General features: G+C 44.0%; 2 protein-coding genes across 5 annotated transcripts; one reads left to right on the top strand and one right to left on the bottom strand.

The window, feature by feature from the left end:
* The first annotated feature begins 620 nt into the window (after positions 1-620).
* Positions 621-6,777, top strand: LOC118400280 (transmembrane and coiled-coil domains protein 2-like). Its single transcript, XM_035796966.2, has 5 exons — positions 621-1,034; positions 2,389-2,802; positions 4,001-4,617; positions 5,031-5,166; positions 5,323-6,777. Exons 1-5 carry the CDS (start codon positions 1,032-1,034, stop codon positions 5,620-5,622), a joined length of 1,470 nt encoding a protein of 489 aa, XP_035652859.1. The 5' UTR covers positions 621-1,031; the 3' UTR covers positions 5,623-6,777.
* A 3,360-nt stretch (positions 6,778-10,137) lies between these two features.
* On the bottom strand, positions 10,138-17,383 carry LOC118400279 (ubiquitin carboxyl-terminal hydrolase 49-like). Of its 4 annotated transcripts, none has more exons than XM_035796964.2 (7): positions 17,242-17,383; positions 15,885-15,968; positions 14,228-15,703; positions 13,642-13,852; positions 13,167-13,275; positions 12,690-12,895; positions 10,138-12,428 (listed from the first exon to the last, which is right to left on the bottom strand). In XM_035796964.2, the coding sequence occupies exons 3-7, from the start codon at positions 15,632-15,634 to the stop codon at positions 12,325-12,327; spliced, it is 2,037 nt and encodes a 678-aa protein (XP_035652857.1). In that variant the 5' UTR covers positions 15,635-15,703; positions 15,885-15,968; positions 17,242-17,383; the 3' UTR covers positions 10,138-12,324. The 4 variants fall into 4 exon arrangements, with proteins under 4 accessions (XP_035652857.1, XP_035652855.1, XP_035652856.1 ...); XM_035796962.2 differs by having other exon boundaries at positions 17,209-17,371; XM_035796963.2 differs by lacking the exon at positions 17,242-17,383 and adding an exon at positions 16,868-17,193.
* Positions 17,384-17,812: the final 429 nt, after the last annotated feature.

Raw genomic sequence — 17,812 nt, 5'->3', positions numbered from 1 at the left:
TTCCTTCTGGCATAAATACAGCTGAGCATGGAAGCATGGCTGTGTGAGACATAATGTATCTGTGGAGCTTTTCCCCAAGGAAGTCTGAGGAGAGCTCTTGGCAACCCTCCAAATCCCTACAGACCCCACAACCTCCCAACACATTAGAGAGAACCAAGAGAAAAATAAATATATATAATAAATAAGGGCATCAAATATGAACCCGTCCATCACAAAGAGACTATTATTAGATCTCTGTTTTGGAAACCCTCATCAAGCATTCCTATAACCGGTGTGTGTAGGCCTATTTCTATTTAACTTTTTTTATGAAAATGGCTTTCATTTTGCCTCTGCCTATATAATGCTGCACCGTGGGACAGAGAAGACAGGGCACTCCTTTATAAGCCTGGCCGTAGATCCACATTCTTTGTAAACCACTGCAGCAGCCCTCCATTAACATGCGTGAGGCGGTGTATATTCAGGGTTTAAGGGATGAAATGGCTGCAATAGGCCCTGACACAAGCCCTGCTGTACTACCGTCCCCCCTCCCTCCCCCTCTCCGCTTCCCTGGCTTCAGCACATATAGGCACCTGCGCGCGTGCGCTAAATTCTCCCCATCCCCCCTCCCTTCTCCCTCCATCATCTGTGCCTCTGCTCACACAGCCGTGATAGAGCAGGACCGCTAGTATTTGCACTCAGACAGCGAGAAGGGGAAATAGAGAGTGAGGGAGCGAAAGAGGCAGACAGAGCAAGCGTAAGATACAAAGGGGGAGAAAGAGAACAACAGCAGAGACACAGAGAGAGAGAGAGAGAGAGAGAGAGAGAGAGAGAGATGGAGGAAGACAGGGAGACTGCAGACATCTTTGTTATCAACAATGGAGCATGAAGCTCTGGTAAGGCGATAGGCAGATATTGGGTAGGGGAGAGACATTGAGGAAAGAGGGTCTCGTGTGACCACAGGGGGGAGGAAGGAGGAGAAGGAGGAAGTGGAGGAGAAGGATGGGCCTCGAACACAGACCTGCAGTGGCACTGCCAATCCTGGATTAAACAGTATGGTAACGTTCCCAAATTAATCTGTCACTGCACTGGTTTTGTCTCATCATCCTCTAGTGTTTACTTCCATTCTCATTGACACCCATCACTCATTTCACCCATGTCGCAGTGCGTGTAAACTCCTCATGTGAAGACCCTTTTTTTCACGCCATAGCCGTCTGTTATGATTATCTCCCTGCTTCTGCTCTTGTCTCCAGGAGCCTCACCCACCGTGGACCTAATCCTGTGTTTTCACACACACTGTTGGATCTGTGTGTGTGTGTTGTTTTTGTTGTATTTTTTTCCCATCCATCCAGAGAGGAAGGAACATTGTGTATTTCTTCCCTTCATCCAGTCTGTAACATAATAAGCTTTCAATTTTCTCACATTGAAATAAAAGGAATAGATGAATAGCCTGGTATTGTAGTGCCTGCAGTCATTCGTCCATTAAAATCACATGCCTCCATTTCAATGCAGCTACCTGATTGTAACCTACTTTCTAAAATTGTCGCCTGCTTGTCAGTGAATCTGTTGGGAAATAGTGCAGGGCACTGTGGCTCCTCTGAGACCTCGTTTACATGCTAATACAATCCTAATAAAGCCTCAGTGGCCTGACTAGATGAATTAGGGCAGCGCTTGCTGAGATATGTGTGGTGTCTGCCCTGGTTCCTGTCTGCTGGGGTTGGTGACAGTAGTGTTGTGATGTCTACCCGGGCGACATGGGGTAATAATTAAAACAAAACAATTCCCACTCCCAGAAACAACTAGATGTTTTTTTTATCATTTTTAAACAGTCCACAGATGGTTGTGTCTTTCAGTGAGATGTTAAGAATTCACACTGAGGAAGATTAGACCTCCATTGTTTGTTGAGCTGCCTGCCACGTTGCAGAAGTGGGAGGGTACTCCCCCATGTTTATGTCATGCAGCATCACACCACTAGATCATACATCACACAAGTTTAAAAGGGATAGAATGATACATTGATAGTGCAGATTTCTGAACTAATAATCACAGTATTCATCATTGTCTTAGGCCTAACCATCATCATCACCATCATTATTATCACCATCACATTCATCGGGTATTCATGTGCCAAAATAGTTTTTCACAGTTTAGCAGTATGCACTGTGAAAACACTTGATGTAAAATCTGTTTTTAAAGGCATAACACAGTAACTTTGTCTGAGTCTTATGCCAAGGATCTGAGGGAAAGTCTGTGAAAAGAGAACAGTCACTAGATCTGTCATTGTGATGGGTGTTCTGCTTTAAAGATCATGTTTACCTTACGATGCTGACTTCACATCAATCATGGAAACCACTTTCTCCCTGTCCGCGCACTCTGTCACCTCTGCCTCCCCCATCCCCTGTCCCTGCTTAGCTGGATAAAAGCGAAGTGACAACATTGGGCCTGCCCCCCTCAGCCAGCCATGGCGGCTCTGACGGTAACATCAGCTTGGATGGGGCTGGGGTGGGTGTGGGGGCGGGGGCAGTGGCCGGGTTGGGGACTGTGGCTGGAGGGGCTGAAGGGGTCTCCGAGCCTCAGCGAACGCGGGTCGCTCTGGAGCACCTGCAGCAGAAGATCCTGAAGATAACTGAGCAGATTCGGATAGAACAGGAGGCAAGAGATGACAACGTAGCCGAGTACTTGAAGCTGGCCCACAACGCAGACAAGCAGCAAGCCTCGCGCATCAAACAGGTGTTTGAGAAGAAGAACCAGAAGTCTGCACAGACCATCGCCCACCTGCACAAAAAGCTAGAGCACTACCACAAGAAGCTGAAGGAGACAGAGCAGGTGAGTGTGTGTGTGTGTGTGTGTGTGTGTGTGTGTGTGTGTGTGTGTGTGTGTGTGTGTGTGTGTGTGTGTGTGTGTGTGTGTGTGTGTGTGTGTGTGTGTGTGTGTGTGTGTGTGTGTGTGTGTGTGTGTGTGTGTGTGTGTGTGTGTGTGTGTGTGTGTGTGTGTTTGTTGGTTCCTGCCACACTGGTTCCATCTCATGACTGATGATGACTCCTCTCCATGGCTCAGTTGTTTCTAAGGGACATTTGTAATGTAATGAGTTTGTCTCACTTGAATGTTTTACCCTGACTGCTGCTTTCTGAGGTGAAGCACAGGAGGTTGGTGGCACCTTAATTGGGGAGAAAGGCTCGTGGTAATGACTGGAGAAAAGTCAGTGGAATGGTATAAAATAAATTCAACACATTGTTTCCAGGTGTTTGATGCCCTTCCATTATTATGAGCTGTTCTCCCCTCAGCAGCCTCCACTGACGTTATGATACATGTTGTCACTTTATAAGTAGGGTTGGGCCATATCCACATTACCCTATGAATTAATTCATCCCTGGAGTATTTATGTATTTTGAAAGTTACATATCTTTAACACTTGAGTGCTGACAAGCAAAACATTTTGGGACTATGTCAACAATGAACTAATGAAACAAATATCAAAAGATCATTTTTTGGTGGAATTTCCCTTTAACAACGGGTTGTTGAAAATACCTATTTCAATACCTGGCTTTGTAGAACAAGACATGAGATGTCACTCACTCACTATCTAAAGATGTTTTGTTGTTGTAGAAAAGCAAATAAGAATGGTTAGCTTTATCTTTCAACTAACACACACATTTATTTATTTAAAAAGTACAAATATTGACATTTTAAAGAAACTGTTTCCACATTATTGGAAATCATGTCTCCTGTATTTCAACATTCCTTGGTATAGGTGCTATCATAAACCTGCCCAACCCTATTCCTAGGTAGATTATCTGAGGGTTCTGTTCTGACTATGCCCTCTTATTGACAAAGTATGTTTATATTCTCCTATCTCCCTGTTCTGTTGTGTCACCTCCACCATTCCACTTTAATTTCCATCCCTCTCTCACCACTTATCCACCCATGTATCTGCTACTCCTTTACACCCTGTCAATCTATCCCATTTATTTTTGTTTCTCCCTCTCATCTTCCATCCCCTGTCCTCCCTCTACCCTCCTTATAGAATGGTCCAGCCCGTCAGCCTAAGGATGTGCTGCGGGACATGCAACAGGGGCTGAAGGACATGGGGGCCAATGTACGAGCAGGGTTCCATGGCTTTGGCGGGGGTATGGTGGATGGGGTCAAAGGAGGGGTAGAAGGGGTCAAAGGAGCTGTGGTGTCTAAGCCACGGGAGTTCGCCAGCTTGATCCGCAACAAATTTGGCAGTGCAGACAACATCTCCCACCTCATAGAGGACGAGGTGGGAGGGCACTCGGAGGACGCGCCCGCTCAACGAGCCCTGAGTGGCAGTGCCACCCTTGTCTCCAGCCCCAAGTACGGTAGCGACGACGAGTGCTCCAGTGCCACCTCTGGCTCAGTGGCAGGCAGTCACTCAGGCGGGGCTGGGGTAGGAGGTGGGATGTCGGGGCAAGGGCAGGCTGGCCTGGGGAGCCCCAGACTGGATGGGCACCACCACCACCACCACCACCACATTCACAGCTCCTGGGACGCCTTGCTGGAAGGCCTGCAGGAGATCAAGGCCAGCCAGGCCCACATGGAGGATGCCATCGAGGACATGAAGAGTCAGCTGCAGAGTGACTACTCCTACATGAACCAGTGCCTGCAGGAGGAGAGATACAGGTGCAGATCAACACCTAGGCCAATACACAGAGCATCGAATGAGAGTTGGTAGTATACATCAATCTCACACTAACTGCTGAAACAAGCTGCTTTGCTTTTAGCTTGTTTCAGTACAGCAGTGTAAATTATGTTCAGTGTTTTTACACTACATGATTTATGCTGAATGATATTCATGAGGATAATTAAAAAGGTCCAGGGAACTTTTACAGATTTTGTACATTTCAAGTTTTGTCAAGATCAGAAGTAGTTGTTTTAATGTATAAAACTGATCCTTAAATTAAACGGAGTGACGCCTTGAAAATTGCATAAATATGTCAAATCTTTCTCTAATTCGTTGAATTGGTCTTTACTCTGCTAGTCTAAATTATACCGGCTCTGCCTCATACATTTAAAAAAAATATCTTTCTGTTTAGGTATGAGCGACTGGAAGAGCAGCTGAATGACTTGACAGAGCTGCACCAAAACGAAATGACTAATCTGAAACAAGAGCTGGCCAGCATGGAGGAGAAAGTGGCCTACCAGTCCTATGAGAGAGCCAGAGACATACAGGTAGAGAGATAGAGACCTGGATTTACAGTTTATGATACTTTTCCTGTAGATAAACAAGTATGACTCCAGAAATGAGCCTTATTCCCCTAATTCAGTTGTAACATTGTGTTTGCCTGTGTTTGTCATTTGTCCCTGTGTGTGTATGTATACATGCAGGAAGCGGTGGAGTCGTGCCTGACCCGCATCACTAAGTTGGAGCTCCAGCAGCAGCAGCAGCAGGTGGTGCAGTTGGAGGGTGTGGAGAACGCCAACGCCCGCGCCCTGCTGGGCAAACTCATCAACATCATCCTGGCACTCATGGCGGTAGTGCTGGTGTTCGTCTCCACCCTGGCCAACTTCATCACCCCACTCATGAAAACTCGAGCGCGGGTGGCCACCACCGTCATGCTGGCCTTGTTTCTGTTCATCCTTTGGAAGCACTGGGACTTCCTGGAGCTGTGGCTAATGCCCAGCTGAGTTTCCTACAGCCAATCACCCACGCCCTTGTGTCTGAATGACCAGGATGTGGACAGAGGGACCAGAGAGATTCACTGAGCTGCCCTAGACACTCTAACAGTCTGAAACTCAGAGAGCGTGAATACAAAACTCATATTTCTGAAAGAGAACCAGTGCACTTTTTGGATAGGATTTATGCTCAGAGAGTCGTACTTAGGAGGGTTGAAAGGTCAAAACATTTCTTTACAAAGCAACTGGCGAAGACTTCCTTCGGACAGGGGGGCATTTCTGGTTGACTGATGGTCGAGAGAGAGACATTTAAGGAAGAGTGTTGGGTGTTTTATGGTGATTACCATGACAAGGAACCTGAGGAACTATCTGCCTGGTCGCTTGGCAACTCAAGCATTTGCTCTTTCTCATGACCAATCTAGTGGTGTCAACTCGCCATCGTACTGTAGTCACTATGACCTAATTACAATTTGAGAATTCATGTTGAAATTCTTTGACACATTTTTCTAATGTTAGTATAGGCCTACACTTAAAAGTGAAAATGGATAAAAGAACAAATGATACTTTGTCTTTGCTAAACCATGTTTGCTGTTACCTTTTGTTGAGCCAATTGTATATTTGGAGGACAAGGCCAAGCAAAAGGATTGTTTTTTTTTGCTCAATGTTAGGGTATGTACTACTCATGCATGTCCTCACGTGCATTTATACCTGTGTGATGCACTTGGCATGAGTAGCATTCCAAAACCAACAGAAATACTATTTGGACTTAATAGCATTCTGTTGTCTGTAGACAGTTTCTACCTAAATGTTTTTTTTAAACTTTCATCTCCATATTATTTTTAAAACAGTCAACTCAATCTCTTCTGGTGTTTAAAACTACACCTTTTTTTGGTGTATAGGTCATTTTAGTGTCTTATGTGTGATGTAAAGAAGAATTTGAGGGCCAGAAAGTAATCTGGTGAGATGGATCATCAAAACTACTAAATTATCTATAATCTATTCTGAGCATCAATGCTATTTTATAACCACTGTTGTTGTAGAGCAGCTAAGAATATATGTAGTGTCAGATTCATAGGCATGTTAGACCATTGCTTCCATATTTCTATCCAGTTTGCGAAATCCATCAAAACTCTGTTGCATTCTTAATAAATACATTCTTAAACTATATGCTAATGTTGCATGATATTGGAAAGTAGGATCATTTGCATGCAACTATGTATATCTAACAGTACTGACAATGGAGCAGAATAATAATATGGTAAGTAATCTGTGATAGTTGGGTCTTCATTATGAAAAAAATTACTACAAATGTCAGATAGAGTTCCACAACCTATAAAATCCCAATGTAACCCCCCTTCAACATTTTATTCTAGCCTGGTTCAAGCTAAAGGTTGTTTTTATATCAAGTTATGACATATCTTGTGTCCATCATTTCAGTCAGGGGGGGCTAAAATATGTGTTATATATGTCTAAAAATGTATTCAGTTCCAGCCCAACTGAATATTCACCCACTAATCCTGTGGATTACAGCATTATTTACACTTAACTGCCCCCCTCTCTCACTTTTATTCACTGGCTCAGTAAAACTGCTAATCCTCATATGTGATTGGGTGAGAGGTTACCAACTCTGCACAACTGAATTTCAAATGCTTGAAAGAATACACGTTTAGGTTGGTTCTGTTGCCAAAATGTAATAGTTTCCTGTTCTTACCAACAGTACTAAATAAACTATGGAACTCTCAAAGGAGTTGTCAAGGTTGTCAGATGTAGTAAAGAGGCAAATAGGTTTTTAGTGAGGATTTCTTTGGAAAGGCTTCAACCATCAGACAGACCCTGACATATGCTAAAATACACTGAGTGTACAAAACATTAGTATTGGCTTACACCCCCTTTTACCCTCAGAACAACCTCAATTCATCGGCGCATGGCCTCTACAAGGTGTCAAAAGCATCCCACAGGGATGGTCCACATTTACTCCAATGCTTCCCACAGTTGTGTAAAGTTGGCTGGATGCTCTTTAGGTAGTGGGTCTGGGAAACTGTTGAGTGTGAAAAACCCCAGCAGTGTTGCAGTTCTTGACACACTCAAACCGGTGCGCCTAGTATCAACTACCACACCCCATTCGAAAGCATTTAAATATTTTTTCTTGCCCATTCACCCTCAATGGCATACATATACAATCCTTCTCTCAATTGTCTCAAGGCATAAAAATCCTTCTTTATCCGGTTTCCACCCCTTCATCTACACTGATTGACGTGGATTTAACAGATGACATCAATAAGGGATCATAGCTTTCACATGGATTCAACTGGTCAGTCTGTCATGAAAAGAGCAGATGTTCCTAATGTTTTGTACACACAATGTATGTCTTGTAAAATAGTCACAATCACATTGTAAGTTTCAGCAACACAAAGGCACCTCCTAGTGGAAAATATGTATATTTTTTATTTTGTGGACAGTAAAAGGGATGTCTTCACTGCGCCAAAATCAAGAACTTGACTGAACCTGAAAAATGAGTGTTGACAGTGGCACCGTTCATCTCGAGAAACACAAACTAATATTGTGAGAAACACAGACAGTTTAAATCCCATGTGTCAATCAAATTAACTCAATGAAAAAGATCTCCATCATAATCGTCAGTATAAACTAGAGATATGTTTTTTTTGCATTGGCTACGTCTCAATCCACCGCCTCCTCCTATGTCAGCCTTCCGCATCTGTGGTGGAAGATGGCCGAGCTACAACAGTGTTTGTCAGACCATGAGACATCCCAAAAATCTGTCTTCTCACGAAAGTGTCCAAAACTAATAAGGAAATATGAGACTCATGAACATGATGGACTCGTCTGAAGTCGGTACTGCTGATGTGCCAACTTCTGTCTGTAGTGTCCGAACTGTTTGGGCTACAAACTAATGACCCCACTATGGAAAAGGGCAACTCTCACAAACACTATGGTGTTCTCCATTTAGCTCTACGATCCCCAAAGTGTTGGACTCATCTGAAGATAAACCATACAAATGGGAATGTAAGTATGGAGTTAGTTCTGTGCCAACAAAAATAAAGGCTTAAATATTTCCTGAGCTTTCTCTAGGAGATGTAAGAAAGCTCAGGAAATATGTTTTTTTGTGTGACATATTTAAGCCTTTATTTTTGTTGGCACAGAACTAGGACAGACACTTTAAAACCTTATTCCTTATGATTGTCTTTTTTGCCATTTATGAATGTGTTATTCAATGCATTTCTCTGGGCTATTACTGTAGTAAAGGCCAAATTCAACATTTTATCAAATAATGATACCTAAAAGGGTCCTTAAAATTCAGAACCAAATTGCTTAATGATCCATGGTATAACCATCTTATATACCCCCCCCAGCTTAGAAATTAAGACAGTCCATCAATGTAAGAGGTTAAAGCAGGCAGTACATGGACAAAATACATGCAAATAACACACAAAATATGTAATTTCTTGTTTTTTTTTAATCAGTATTGTCCGGCAAAACCCCATTTGACTATTACATTGATAACAAGTGCTTTTACAATACAGGACTGAACCCAAGAGATCATGACAGGCCAATGGAAAGGCCATACCTGACCTCAAAGTAAGACATTCATCGTCATTAGATTGTAAAAGTTGAAACACTTCACAAATTAATTTATTTGATTCATATCAAGACCAGCAGTACCATATATCTTCATTACCTGGCAAAGTAAGTAACTGCCCAGCATTTCTATGAAATATGACCTATACTTACAATATGAGTAAAATAAATGTCCTTCTAAAAAAATCGAATTAAGTATGTTAAAAAGCAGCTTTTCTGTTGGAGAGGTGTGGACGGAACCCAACGACAGAATGGTGTGGGCGTATACCAGTCATTAAGTAGACCGCTGATTGGCCAACTCTTCCACCTCAGGGAGATTACATGTTCTATGAGGACATTTTTTAAACGGTCTGTTTGAGATACAAGCTAAGACAGACAGTACACTATATATGATATGCAAAATAAAACTGCTTTCCCAATAGAAATCCCCGATCACACTTGTAGGCGATGTCATGGCGACGTTGGCTCGCATAGCTCATGCGTAGAAACATGTAATCGGGTCTAACGGTCATCTCGCGCTGAACTGCATATTTGCAGGCCGTCAAATCAAAGGCACTCCTTCGATATAAAGTATTTTTTGATAAAAATGAAAACATCAGTGTCACTTTCAGAAGGTAGGAGTAATAACATGTTCAACTACTTAAGACATTTGTATAGAATCTAGGTTGTGCAAACATGGAATAATTTTTCACTTCACTCATTTGGCTTCTCAAAACCCGACCTGGTCTGGTCTGTTTCGCAAGCGTTCACCGACGTCTCGTGATGTTGAGCCTCTGAGTTTAGAAACTCTTAATACAAGTTTGAGGTGGGGTTTTTAAAGTATTTTTTTTCTTCAATTTATGCTTCGGCCACAAATACAAGTATAGAATGGGTCAACATTATTTGGATAGGAGTTAACAGAATATTACACAAAAATAAAAAGCAACATGCAACAATTTCAAAGATTTTACTGAGTACAGTTCATAAAGGAAATCAGTCCATTGAAAAATAAATTAGTCCCTAATCTATGTATTTCACCACTGGGAATACAAATATGCTGCCGTTGGTCACAGACACGTATAAAAAATATAAAAAAAAGAACCGCACTTCTCCATTGTGCCAGTGGCCATCGAAGGTGAGCATTTGTCCACTGAAGTCAGTAACGACGCCGAACTGCAGTCAGGTCAAGGACGATGAGCCAGCAGATGAGCTTCCCTGAGACGGTTTCTGAACGTTTGTGCAGAAATTCTTCGTTTCATCAGCTGTGTGGTTGGCTAGTCCCAGAAGATCCCACAGGTGAAGAAGCCGGATGTTGAGGTCCTTGGCTGGCATGGTTACAGTTGGTCTGCAGTTGTGAGGCCTGTTGGGACATACTGCCAAATTCTCTAAAATAACAGAGGCAGTTTACCGTAGAGAAATGAACATTCAAGTCTCTGGCAACAGCTCTGGTGGACATTCCTGCAGTCAGCATGCCAATTGCACACTCCCTCAAATCTTGAGACATCTGTAGCATTATGTGACAAAACTGCACATTTTAGAACGGTCTTTCATTGACCCCAGCACAAGGTGCACCTTTGTAATAACCATGCGGTTTAATCAGCTTCTTGATATGCCACATCAGGTGAATGGATTATCTTGGCACAGTTGAAATGCTCACTAGCAGGGATGTAAACAAATTTGGGAACCACATTTGAGAGAAATATACATTTTCCGCTTATGGAAAATTTCTGGGATCTTTTATTTCAAATCATGAAAGATCGCACCAACACTTTACATGTCGCGTTTCTATTTTTGTTCAGTATAACTTAAAGTAACTTCCCAGTGAAAATTTAACTTAAAAAGACCCCAAATAGAAACAGCAGAGTAGAAGAAAAAAAATACATTGTATTACAAAGCTGAAGAATTCCTGATTTTATCTTGATGTCATGATGTCACACGTATATTGCTTGCATGTGATCCACTCGTGAAATGGGTACCCCCTCCTATCACAACAACACACTCTTCAATTTCTCAGTCCTTTGTTCACTCTTCCATCTATTTCTATCCATGAACAGAGATAAAATACATCGAACTCCAACCAGAGCCCAAACTAGCTTCTACAATTAAGGTAGGAGAAGAGAGCTGCCACAGGATACAGAAGTCATTAAAAGATCAGAAGCCAATTGATCATTGGATCAATAAGCTAAGCCCCTCCTCCATAAAGGTGCAGCATGACGCCAGTTGGCTCAATAGTCTCCATCCATCTTCAAAGTGGATGCCTGCCACACAACCCAATACCGCCATTCAACGTAGGGAAACAGAGTACACACAGGAATATCTACACACCATCTATCCCTGTTCATTCCGTTGGCCCAGACCAAGGCCTTTAAGCCTGAGATATGCACAGCAGAATGTGTATGAACAAGAGGTCATAGTGAGATACAGATGACAACTGGGTTGGAAACAAATGCTTTTGGCTGACATTTCATTGTGGTTGAGAATACAGAACAGAGGTAGGCTAGGCAACATTGGTTCTGGAGTGTCTGATAGTATCTGCAGGCTCGTAATCCACCCAGGCTCTGAAGCACCTGACGCAATCAATCATCTCCACTCCTGAGCCACAATGAAAAACTCCATTAGTTGAGCCACAGGAGGATTCCGATTCCACTCCAAATGGCTGCTGTTCATCAACCCAGGAGGGAGATAAACATTGGAGGACGAGGTAAGTTACCTCCTATACAATGTAAAGCACTTTGACACCAGGTGAAAAATATAACTAACTAGATGTGCAATTAATCATTATTATCAAAAGCTGGTCTTGAGGCTGGATAGAGCAAAAAACATTGCTGACACTGCCGCATTCCAGGATCAACATTGCCTTCCCCTGTGGTACAACGTTCAGTAGCTCTCACATGGCTGTAAGCCTACCAGACTCAACAAATGTGGGCTGAGTTGTTTCAAACCTGGACACACAACTAGGCTACATCCTGGTTTACAGCTAGTAGATGGGAGTGTAACATGACCAAGCAGACCTCTAGGAAACAAACCCAGATGTGGGTCTCGGTCACACAGGCCAGGCCTTGGCAGATGGGCCTGGTTGTTGACTCCAGGCAGACAGTCCACCCTGGCGTAGGGTGTAAATGTGGGAGGGAGATGGGTCTAGGCAGACCTCTGGGTATAGAACAGAATGTAGGCCTGAGTGTTGCACACCTCCTCCACACTGCACACGTTCATCTCAGAGTCATTACAGTGGACCCAGAAACCTGGAAACACACACAGGGCTGGTTACAGTTTGGCAAACTGTGCCACCTACAGTCAACAGAAACTCATGTAATCTCACAGTATCAGGTTATATTCAGAGCCAATTGTTTATGAGAACCAACTGTACTATACAAAACCCAATGTTTTCAAAATCTGAAATGTCCACAACATGACAAAAATCAACCTAAGATGTACCAGTTAGGCTATTCTAAGCCAGAGTTGTTAGCTTTGATGCCAGTTTCTAGTATCTTGGTCCCACTCACCTCCCTCGCTGTTGTAGCAGTATGCGGTGTAATGCCCTGAGCCAAAGCCTTTTCCGTGGTGCATGACTACAGCAGACAGGTCGTAGGTGTAGCCCTCTCGGTTGACCGACTGGCCAGAGTCTGTGCAGCAGTAGGGCTCTATGTTCAAAACCTGGTCAAAAGCCACATGGACGCCGATCTTCTCCCGGTGGTTCCGGCCTGACCATCTGTCACAACAGGGATTGGTTATCTTACGGTTGTCACTGTTACAAGACATCCCTTTGCAGAACAAAATCTATCATACCAACTAAACCACAAGATGACATTGTACTTTAACATGCAACATACATTTAAGAAACTAACAGAAAGCGTGGGTGTAAATCTTGACTTCAAAGTCTTCAAATTCAGTAGACCAACTGGGTGTGTGAAAAGAAAGGCTTCCTGCAGATGTAATAAACGCTCTGAATGACCAAAACGGACTAAAGTTCAGGGGCTAACCTGAAGCGTTTGAGGTGCAGCCGTAGAACCTGAGGTAGGCGGTAGATAAGCAGCTGCTTACATGCCTCTGACAGAACCAGGGGCTTGTGGGACGTCTTTCGTCTTTTCCCTGACAATTATAAAACATACATATCACAGACGTGTAACATTTGTGACGGAGGTATAGGATGGGATCACCCAGAAAATGCAGAACTATATAGTGATTACCCTAAAACACAAACTCAGTTTCACTTGAATTATCCACCAATTGACTAGTTTGTCAAATAAAATCTGGCCCAAAATTTAAACACACAATAGGCCTAATTCCTTAACCATGATTCATCTACACCTGTTGTTTATGAGAGCATGTAACAAAAACAATTATTCGATTTCATGACTCTGGTCAAATAGCCAAATAAAAACTATAGAAAAACACAGTACAGGAAGATTTGTCTATTCCACAAACAGACAGATTTGTTTCTTTCCCAGTACTAACTGTTGCAGTGGTTGCAGGCGTAGATGCTGCCCTCCAGGGCCTCTGTCTCAGTGAACTTGGCCAGCATCTCAGTGAGGGAGCAGCTGCGCTGGTAGGCCAGAGACGCAGCCGAGCCCTTCTCCGTGCTGTGGTAGCGCTCTGGGAACTCCAGGGACAGGTCCCAGAACGGCTCCACCGTGTTCGACTTGTGCTTACAGGACAGACACGTCACCTGGACAGATGCAGGGATAACCAAGCAAACATTTTACCAAGGGCTTATTAGTTCAAATCTGACAGAGCTGACACACCTTAGTCCTGGTGCTGGAGAGCAACTATTGTCCTGCTTGACTTATAAAAGAGACGTATAAAAAAAAAAGGCTGTGTAACAAGCAATTAGGTATCTCTTTAAAAAAAGGAATGCTCACCTGGAGTGAAATCCAGCAATCAACTAGTATAAGAGTGGAGAAAACCTGGTCTAAAGTGGGAATGCTATAGAGTAGAAAGAGCTGAAACATCCTTGTGATTTACCTTTAGCCATGATGGGGTGCCGAAGGTCAAACCTAAATTAATGTGTTATGTACAATTGCCATGTCAATGAGACCTTTACCTGGCTGAGTAGCTGCCCGTGAAAGATGGTGTTGAGGACCTTGAGCACCTGCTTGGACAGCTTCCTCTGGGTGATGGGGATGACGATCCTGCGCTTGCTGCCCTCTGATTCCAGCTCCTGCTGCACCTTGTCCAGCAACTCACACAGAAACTCCTGTGCGTCCTGCTGGTCATAGCCACGGAACGCTGGGATCAGGTTCCACACAGAGTGCAGCATGGCAAAGGGCGACACCAGCGACCAGCGGCCCGACCACATGACCCTGAACAGAGTGTGCAGCTCATGGCACAGTGACATCTGCTGGCGGGTGGAGGAGCGCGGCTCCTTGGGCTGTACCAGTTCTGCTGCATTTAGGCAGGGGGGCGAGCTCTGCTTGCTGCCCGTGGGCAGACCCCCTATGCCTGTCTTTTCCATGCCACGTCCTAGACCTAGAGGGTAGCCTGGTGTGGCGACACTACCACCACCAACCACAGCCCCTGCCACACCCTGGTTGGTCTTGGCCAGCAGCTCCTCAGTCTCACACATGTCCAATGTGAGGAAGCACTCCCTGAATTTCTGCAGGTGGCTCAGCACCTGTAAGATAGAGTTCATGTAGCACGTGTTCCCAAGGTTGCGTAGCCCTGTGACCCCCGGGGCCAGTCTCCGATGGGTTGCCTTATGGGAGTAGTACCTCCGCACTCTGAGTTTACGAGTCCTGCCATTGCTGGGAGGTTTCAGGGATAGAAGGGAGGGCTTCTTGGGTGGAGGCAGACGCTCAGGAGGGTCGCGGAACTTCAGGGGGATAAGTGTGATGGTTGAGCGAGGAGCCTGGGTGAGCAGCCTGGCACTCTTCCTTGGCTGCAAATTGTCAAACTCTCCCATGAGTCTCCTCTTCACCTCGTTTTTCTGGCGCCGGACCTCATCCTTCTCCTGCTCAAATTTCTCCTCCCGCTGGTTCTGTTCCTCCTGCTGCCGGCTCCTCCAGTGGCGCAGCATCTTCCCCAGCAGCACCTTCCTCCGGTGCCACAGGGCTGTTTGCATGGCTGGTTGAGGCCCGCCCTCGCCCACCCAGGGAGTGCAGTCCCCCCCTGCAGAGGAGCGCAGGGAGCGCCTGCCAGAGCTGCGCACAGTGGACAGTGCCCCACGCAGGAGCTTGAGGTCTCCCTCAGCGTTGTCATTGAGCACATAGTCCCCACAGGCAAAGCAGAAGATGTCCAGCTCCCGCACCTCCATGGCCAGGGGGTGACGTGACTCCTGGAAGTGTTTGAGGGAGTGCTCTTCCATGAAGCGGCCACAGGCCACGTGGGAGCACTTGAGGCAGGCCCACACGGACTCGGTGGTGCAGCAGTCCACGCAGCGCCATTTCTGTGGATTGAGGATGGAGTGGTCGTGGCCCAGGCGAAGGCGTCCCACATGTTTACAGCGGTCCATCTCTCCAGATGCACATGTGCCTGCCCACAGCGTCAGGACACAAGCCCCTGTGCCAAGCAGCAATTCATCCTATAGGAGGGAAACAGATACACTTCAGTACATCACAGGGACATAATTCAACCATTTCATTTTAGATATGCCAAATGCAAAAATGTGTTCTCTATATGAAATTAAAATGGTGTAGCATGCAGAAAGGATTTTAAGGCCCAAGAACATGAACTTGTTCACCATGTAGGCTTGTTTTACTTACTGTAAAATCAGTGTTCCTTCAACATATGAAAAGGGCCCTTCCCAGGTGCATTCAGTCAGCTTCACTCAAGTCTGATTCCAAATCCTGAATAAACAGAGTATACAAAGCAGGAAAATAAATGGTGCTTATATAGCTAGCTCTTTACATTTACAGGTAAAGAGGCACATTTTGTAGCAAAACAAATATTTTTAACCAATTAAAGCATATAAACTTGCTAACTGTGACAATTTACAGTCCGTGTTAAATTCTGCTGTTCAGTTTCTTAGCAGAATGTAACACTGCTTATAAACAAATAATTATGTTACGCAATTGAGTTTAACCGGTAACACGTTATTGACTAGTTAGCAAGTCTGACAAATAACCAATCGATTTATCCATGATTACAAACAAAGGGGTCCAACTGTATTGAACATTTTTTCTGAAGTTTGCAAGTTAGCCTCACTGGCCAACATGCGTTGGGTTGGGCGACCAATCAATGGACTCGATATCAAACTGTGCTATATGCTAGCTAGCGTCTGGTACATGGCTTGCCAAATGGTACCAGTTTTGCCATAACGTGCCCACTCGGCTTGTAACACAATGAAAATGTAGCCAACGTTAGTTACTCAATCCACCCGAAGCGGGTTAGAATGTGTTCTTGTTCATTTAGCGAAGTAGAAAGCTCGAACTTATTGTTGCCTGTTTGGTTATAAAGCCAGCTTGCTCGCCAATACTATTGGCAATACAGATAGCTAGTTAGCTACTTGTTGGTAACGTTAGCTAGCCAAGTTACCCATTATACACTGTATTTCTTGATAATCATTCGGCTAATGATACAATATGCACATTATTTGATGACAAAGAAAGTGTAATTCGCCTCATAATTGTGTCCCTATACTGGAGTGTACTTTCTTCAATTTAAGACAAATACACAAATAGCTTGGTGGCTATCTAGCATTACTAGCTAAGCTTGCTATCAGAACAAAGACTGGTCTGAAACCCACTTTCTTGCGAAAACTCAACTTCGGGTTGATGTGATTGACAACGACGGAAAAAAGAAAAAAAAAAAAAAATCACTGACATTTTGCCTGTTAAATAGCTAGCATCCACGGAGCCGCAATGTAAACAAAGATAACTGTGTCTGACATCAACTTTTGAGTACATCTTCAAACAAAACAACGGGAGGTCAACCTAGAATAAAGTCACACATTCTGAGAAAACATACAATATAGCTAGCTAACGTTATGAACCCCTACAGCTCTGAGGTTGACAATGTCAGTAACTAGCTACTTGATCTAAAAAAGGAACGGTTTGATGTATTAGTAAAAAAAATGCTTCTATTTACCGCCATCGTCTATACGCGAAAGCTGTCACAAACCTCAAGACAACCGAACCATATCAGTCCTGGAATCAACTCATTCTGATTGGATTGAGCTGATCACTCTTCCGTTGAGCTTGAGCTTTCATTGGTACAAGAGGTGGCATTCATTAAATTGGTCGTGAAAAGATGTGAGCAGTAAACCCACCGCAGTCCACATTATTTGAGCTCAGTTGGTAAACCCAATGCCGTTTTTACAAGGCATATGGCTTTTCACCTGGAGACTGATTAATTATTATTAGCACAATCATAGATTTATTTCAATTCATTAGTATGGCATGCTTTTCCCATTCATAACAGCTTAAATAGTCACCAATAAACCATTCATGACTGACTGAAGTTGGTGAAAAGTCTGTTTGTTCCCTTTGGGTTCCTAGAGTAAACGGTTTCCGTTGCAAAACGTTTTACAACAGACCAAACGTTTTGCAACGGAATTCGTCTAATGAATACACCCCAGATACAACGTTAGTATCTAATGAATACACTCCAGATACAACGTTAGTAGGTCCTTCAAACCGATTACTCATAAAGACAATCCGCAAGACATTTGGGACAGCATTATTCTGTCAAG

This window comes from Oncorhynchus keta, chromosome 21 (assembly GCF_023373465.1).
Source record: "Oncorhynchus keta strain PuntledgeMale-10-30-2019 chromosome 21, Oket_V2, whole genome shotgun sequence".
Taxonomy (NCBI): Eukaryota; Metazoa; Chordata; class Actinopteri; order Salmoniformes; family Salmonidae; genus Oncorhynchus; species Oncorhynchus keta.
This window is presented reverse-complemented; position numbering and strand designations above follow the sequence as displayed.

Coding starts and splice junctions, on each gene's coding strand:
- LOC118400279 (XM_035796964.2), bottom strand. CDS start 15,634: ATGGACCGCTGTAAACATGTGGGACGCCTTCGCCTGGGCCACGACCAC. Junction 13,276..13,641: donor CGCCTGCAACCACTGCAACA/GTTAGTACTGGG, acceptor TATAATTGTCAG/GGAAAAGACGAAAGACGTCC. Junction 12,896..13,166: donor CTGCACCTCAAACGCTTCAG/GTTAGCCCCTGA, acceptor CTGTTGTGACAG/ATGGTCAGGCCGGAACCACC.
- LOC118400280 (XM_035796966.2), top strand. Junction 2,803..4,000: donor AGCTGAAGGAGACAGAGCAG/GTGAGTGTGTGT, acceptor CCCTCCTTATAG/AATGGTCCAGCCCGTCAGCC. Junction 5,167..5,322: donor AGAGAGCCAGAGACATACAG/GTAGAGAGATAG, acceptor GTATACATGCAG/GAAGCGGTGGAGTCGTGCCT.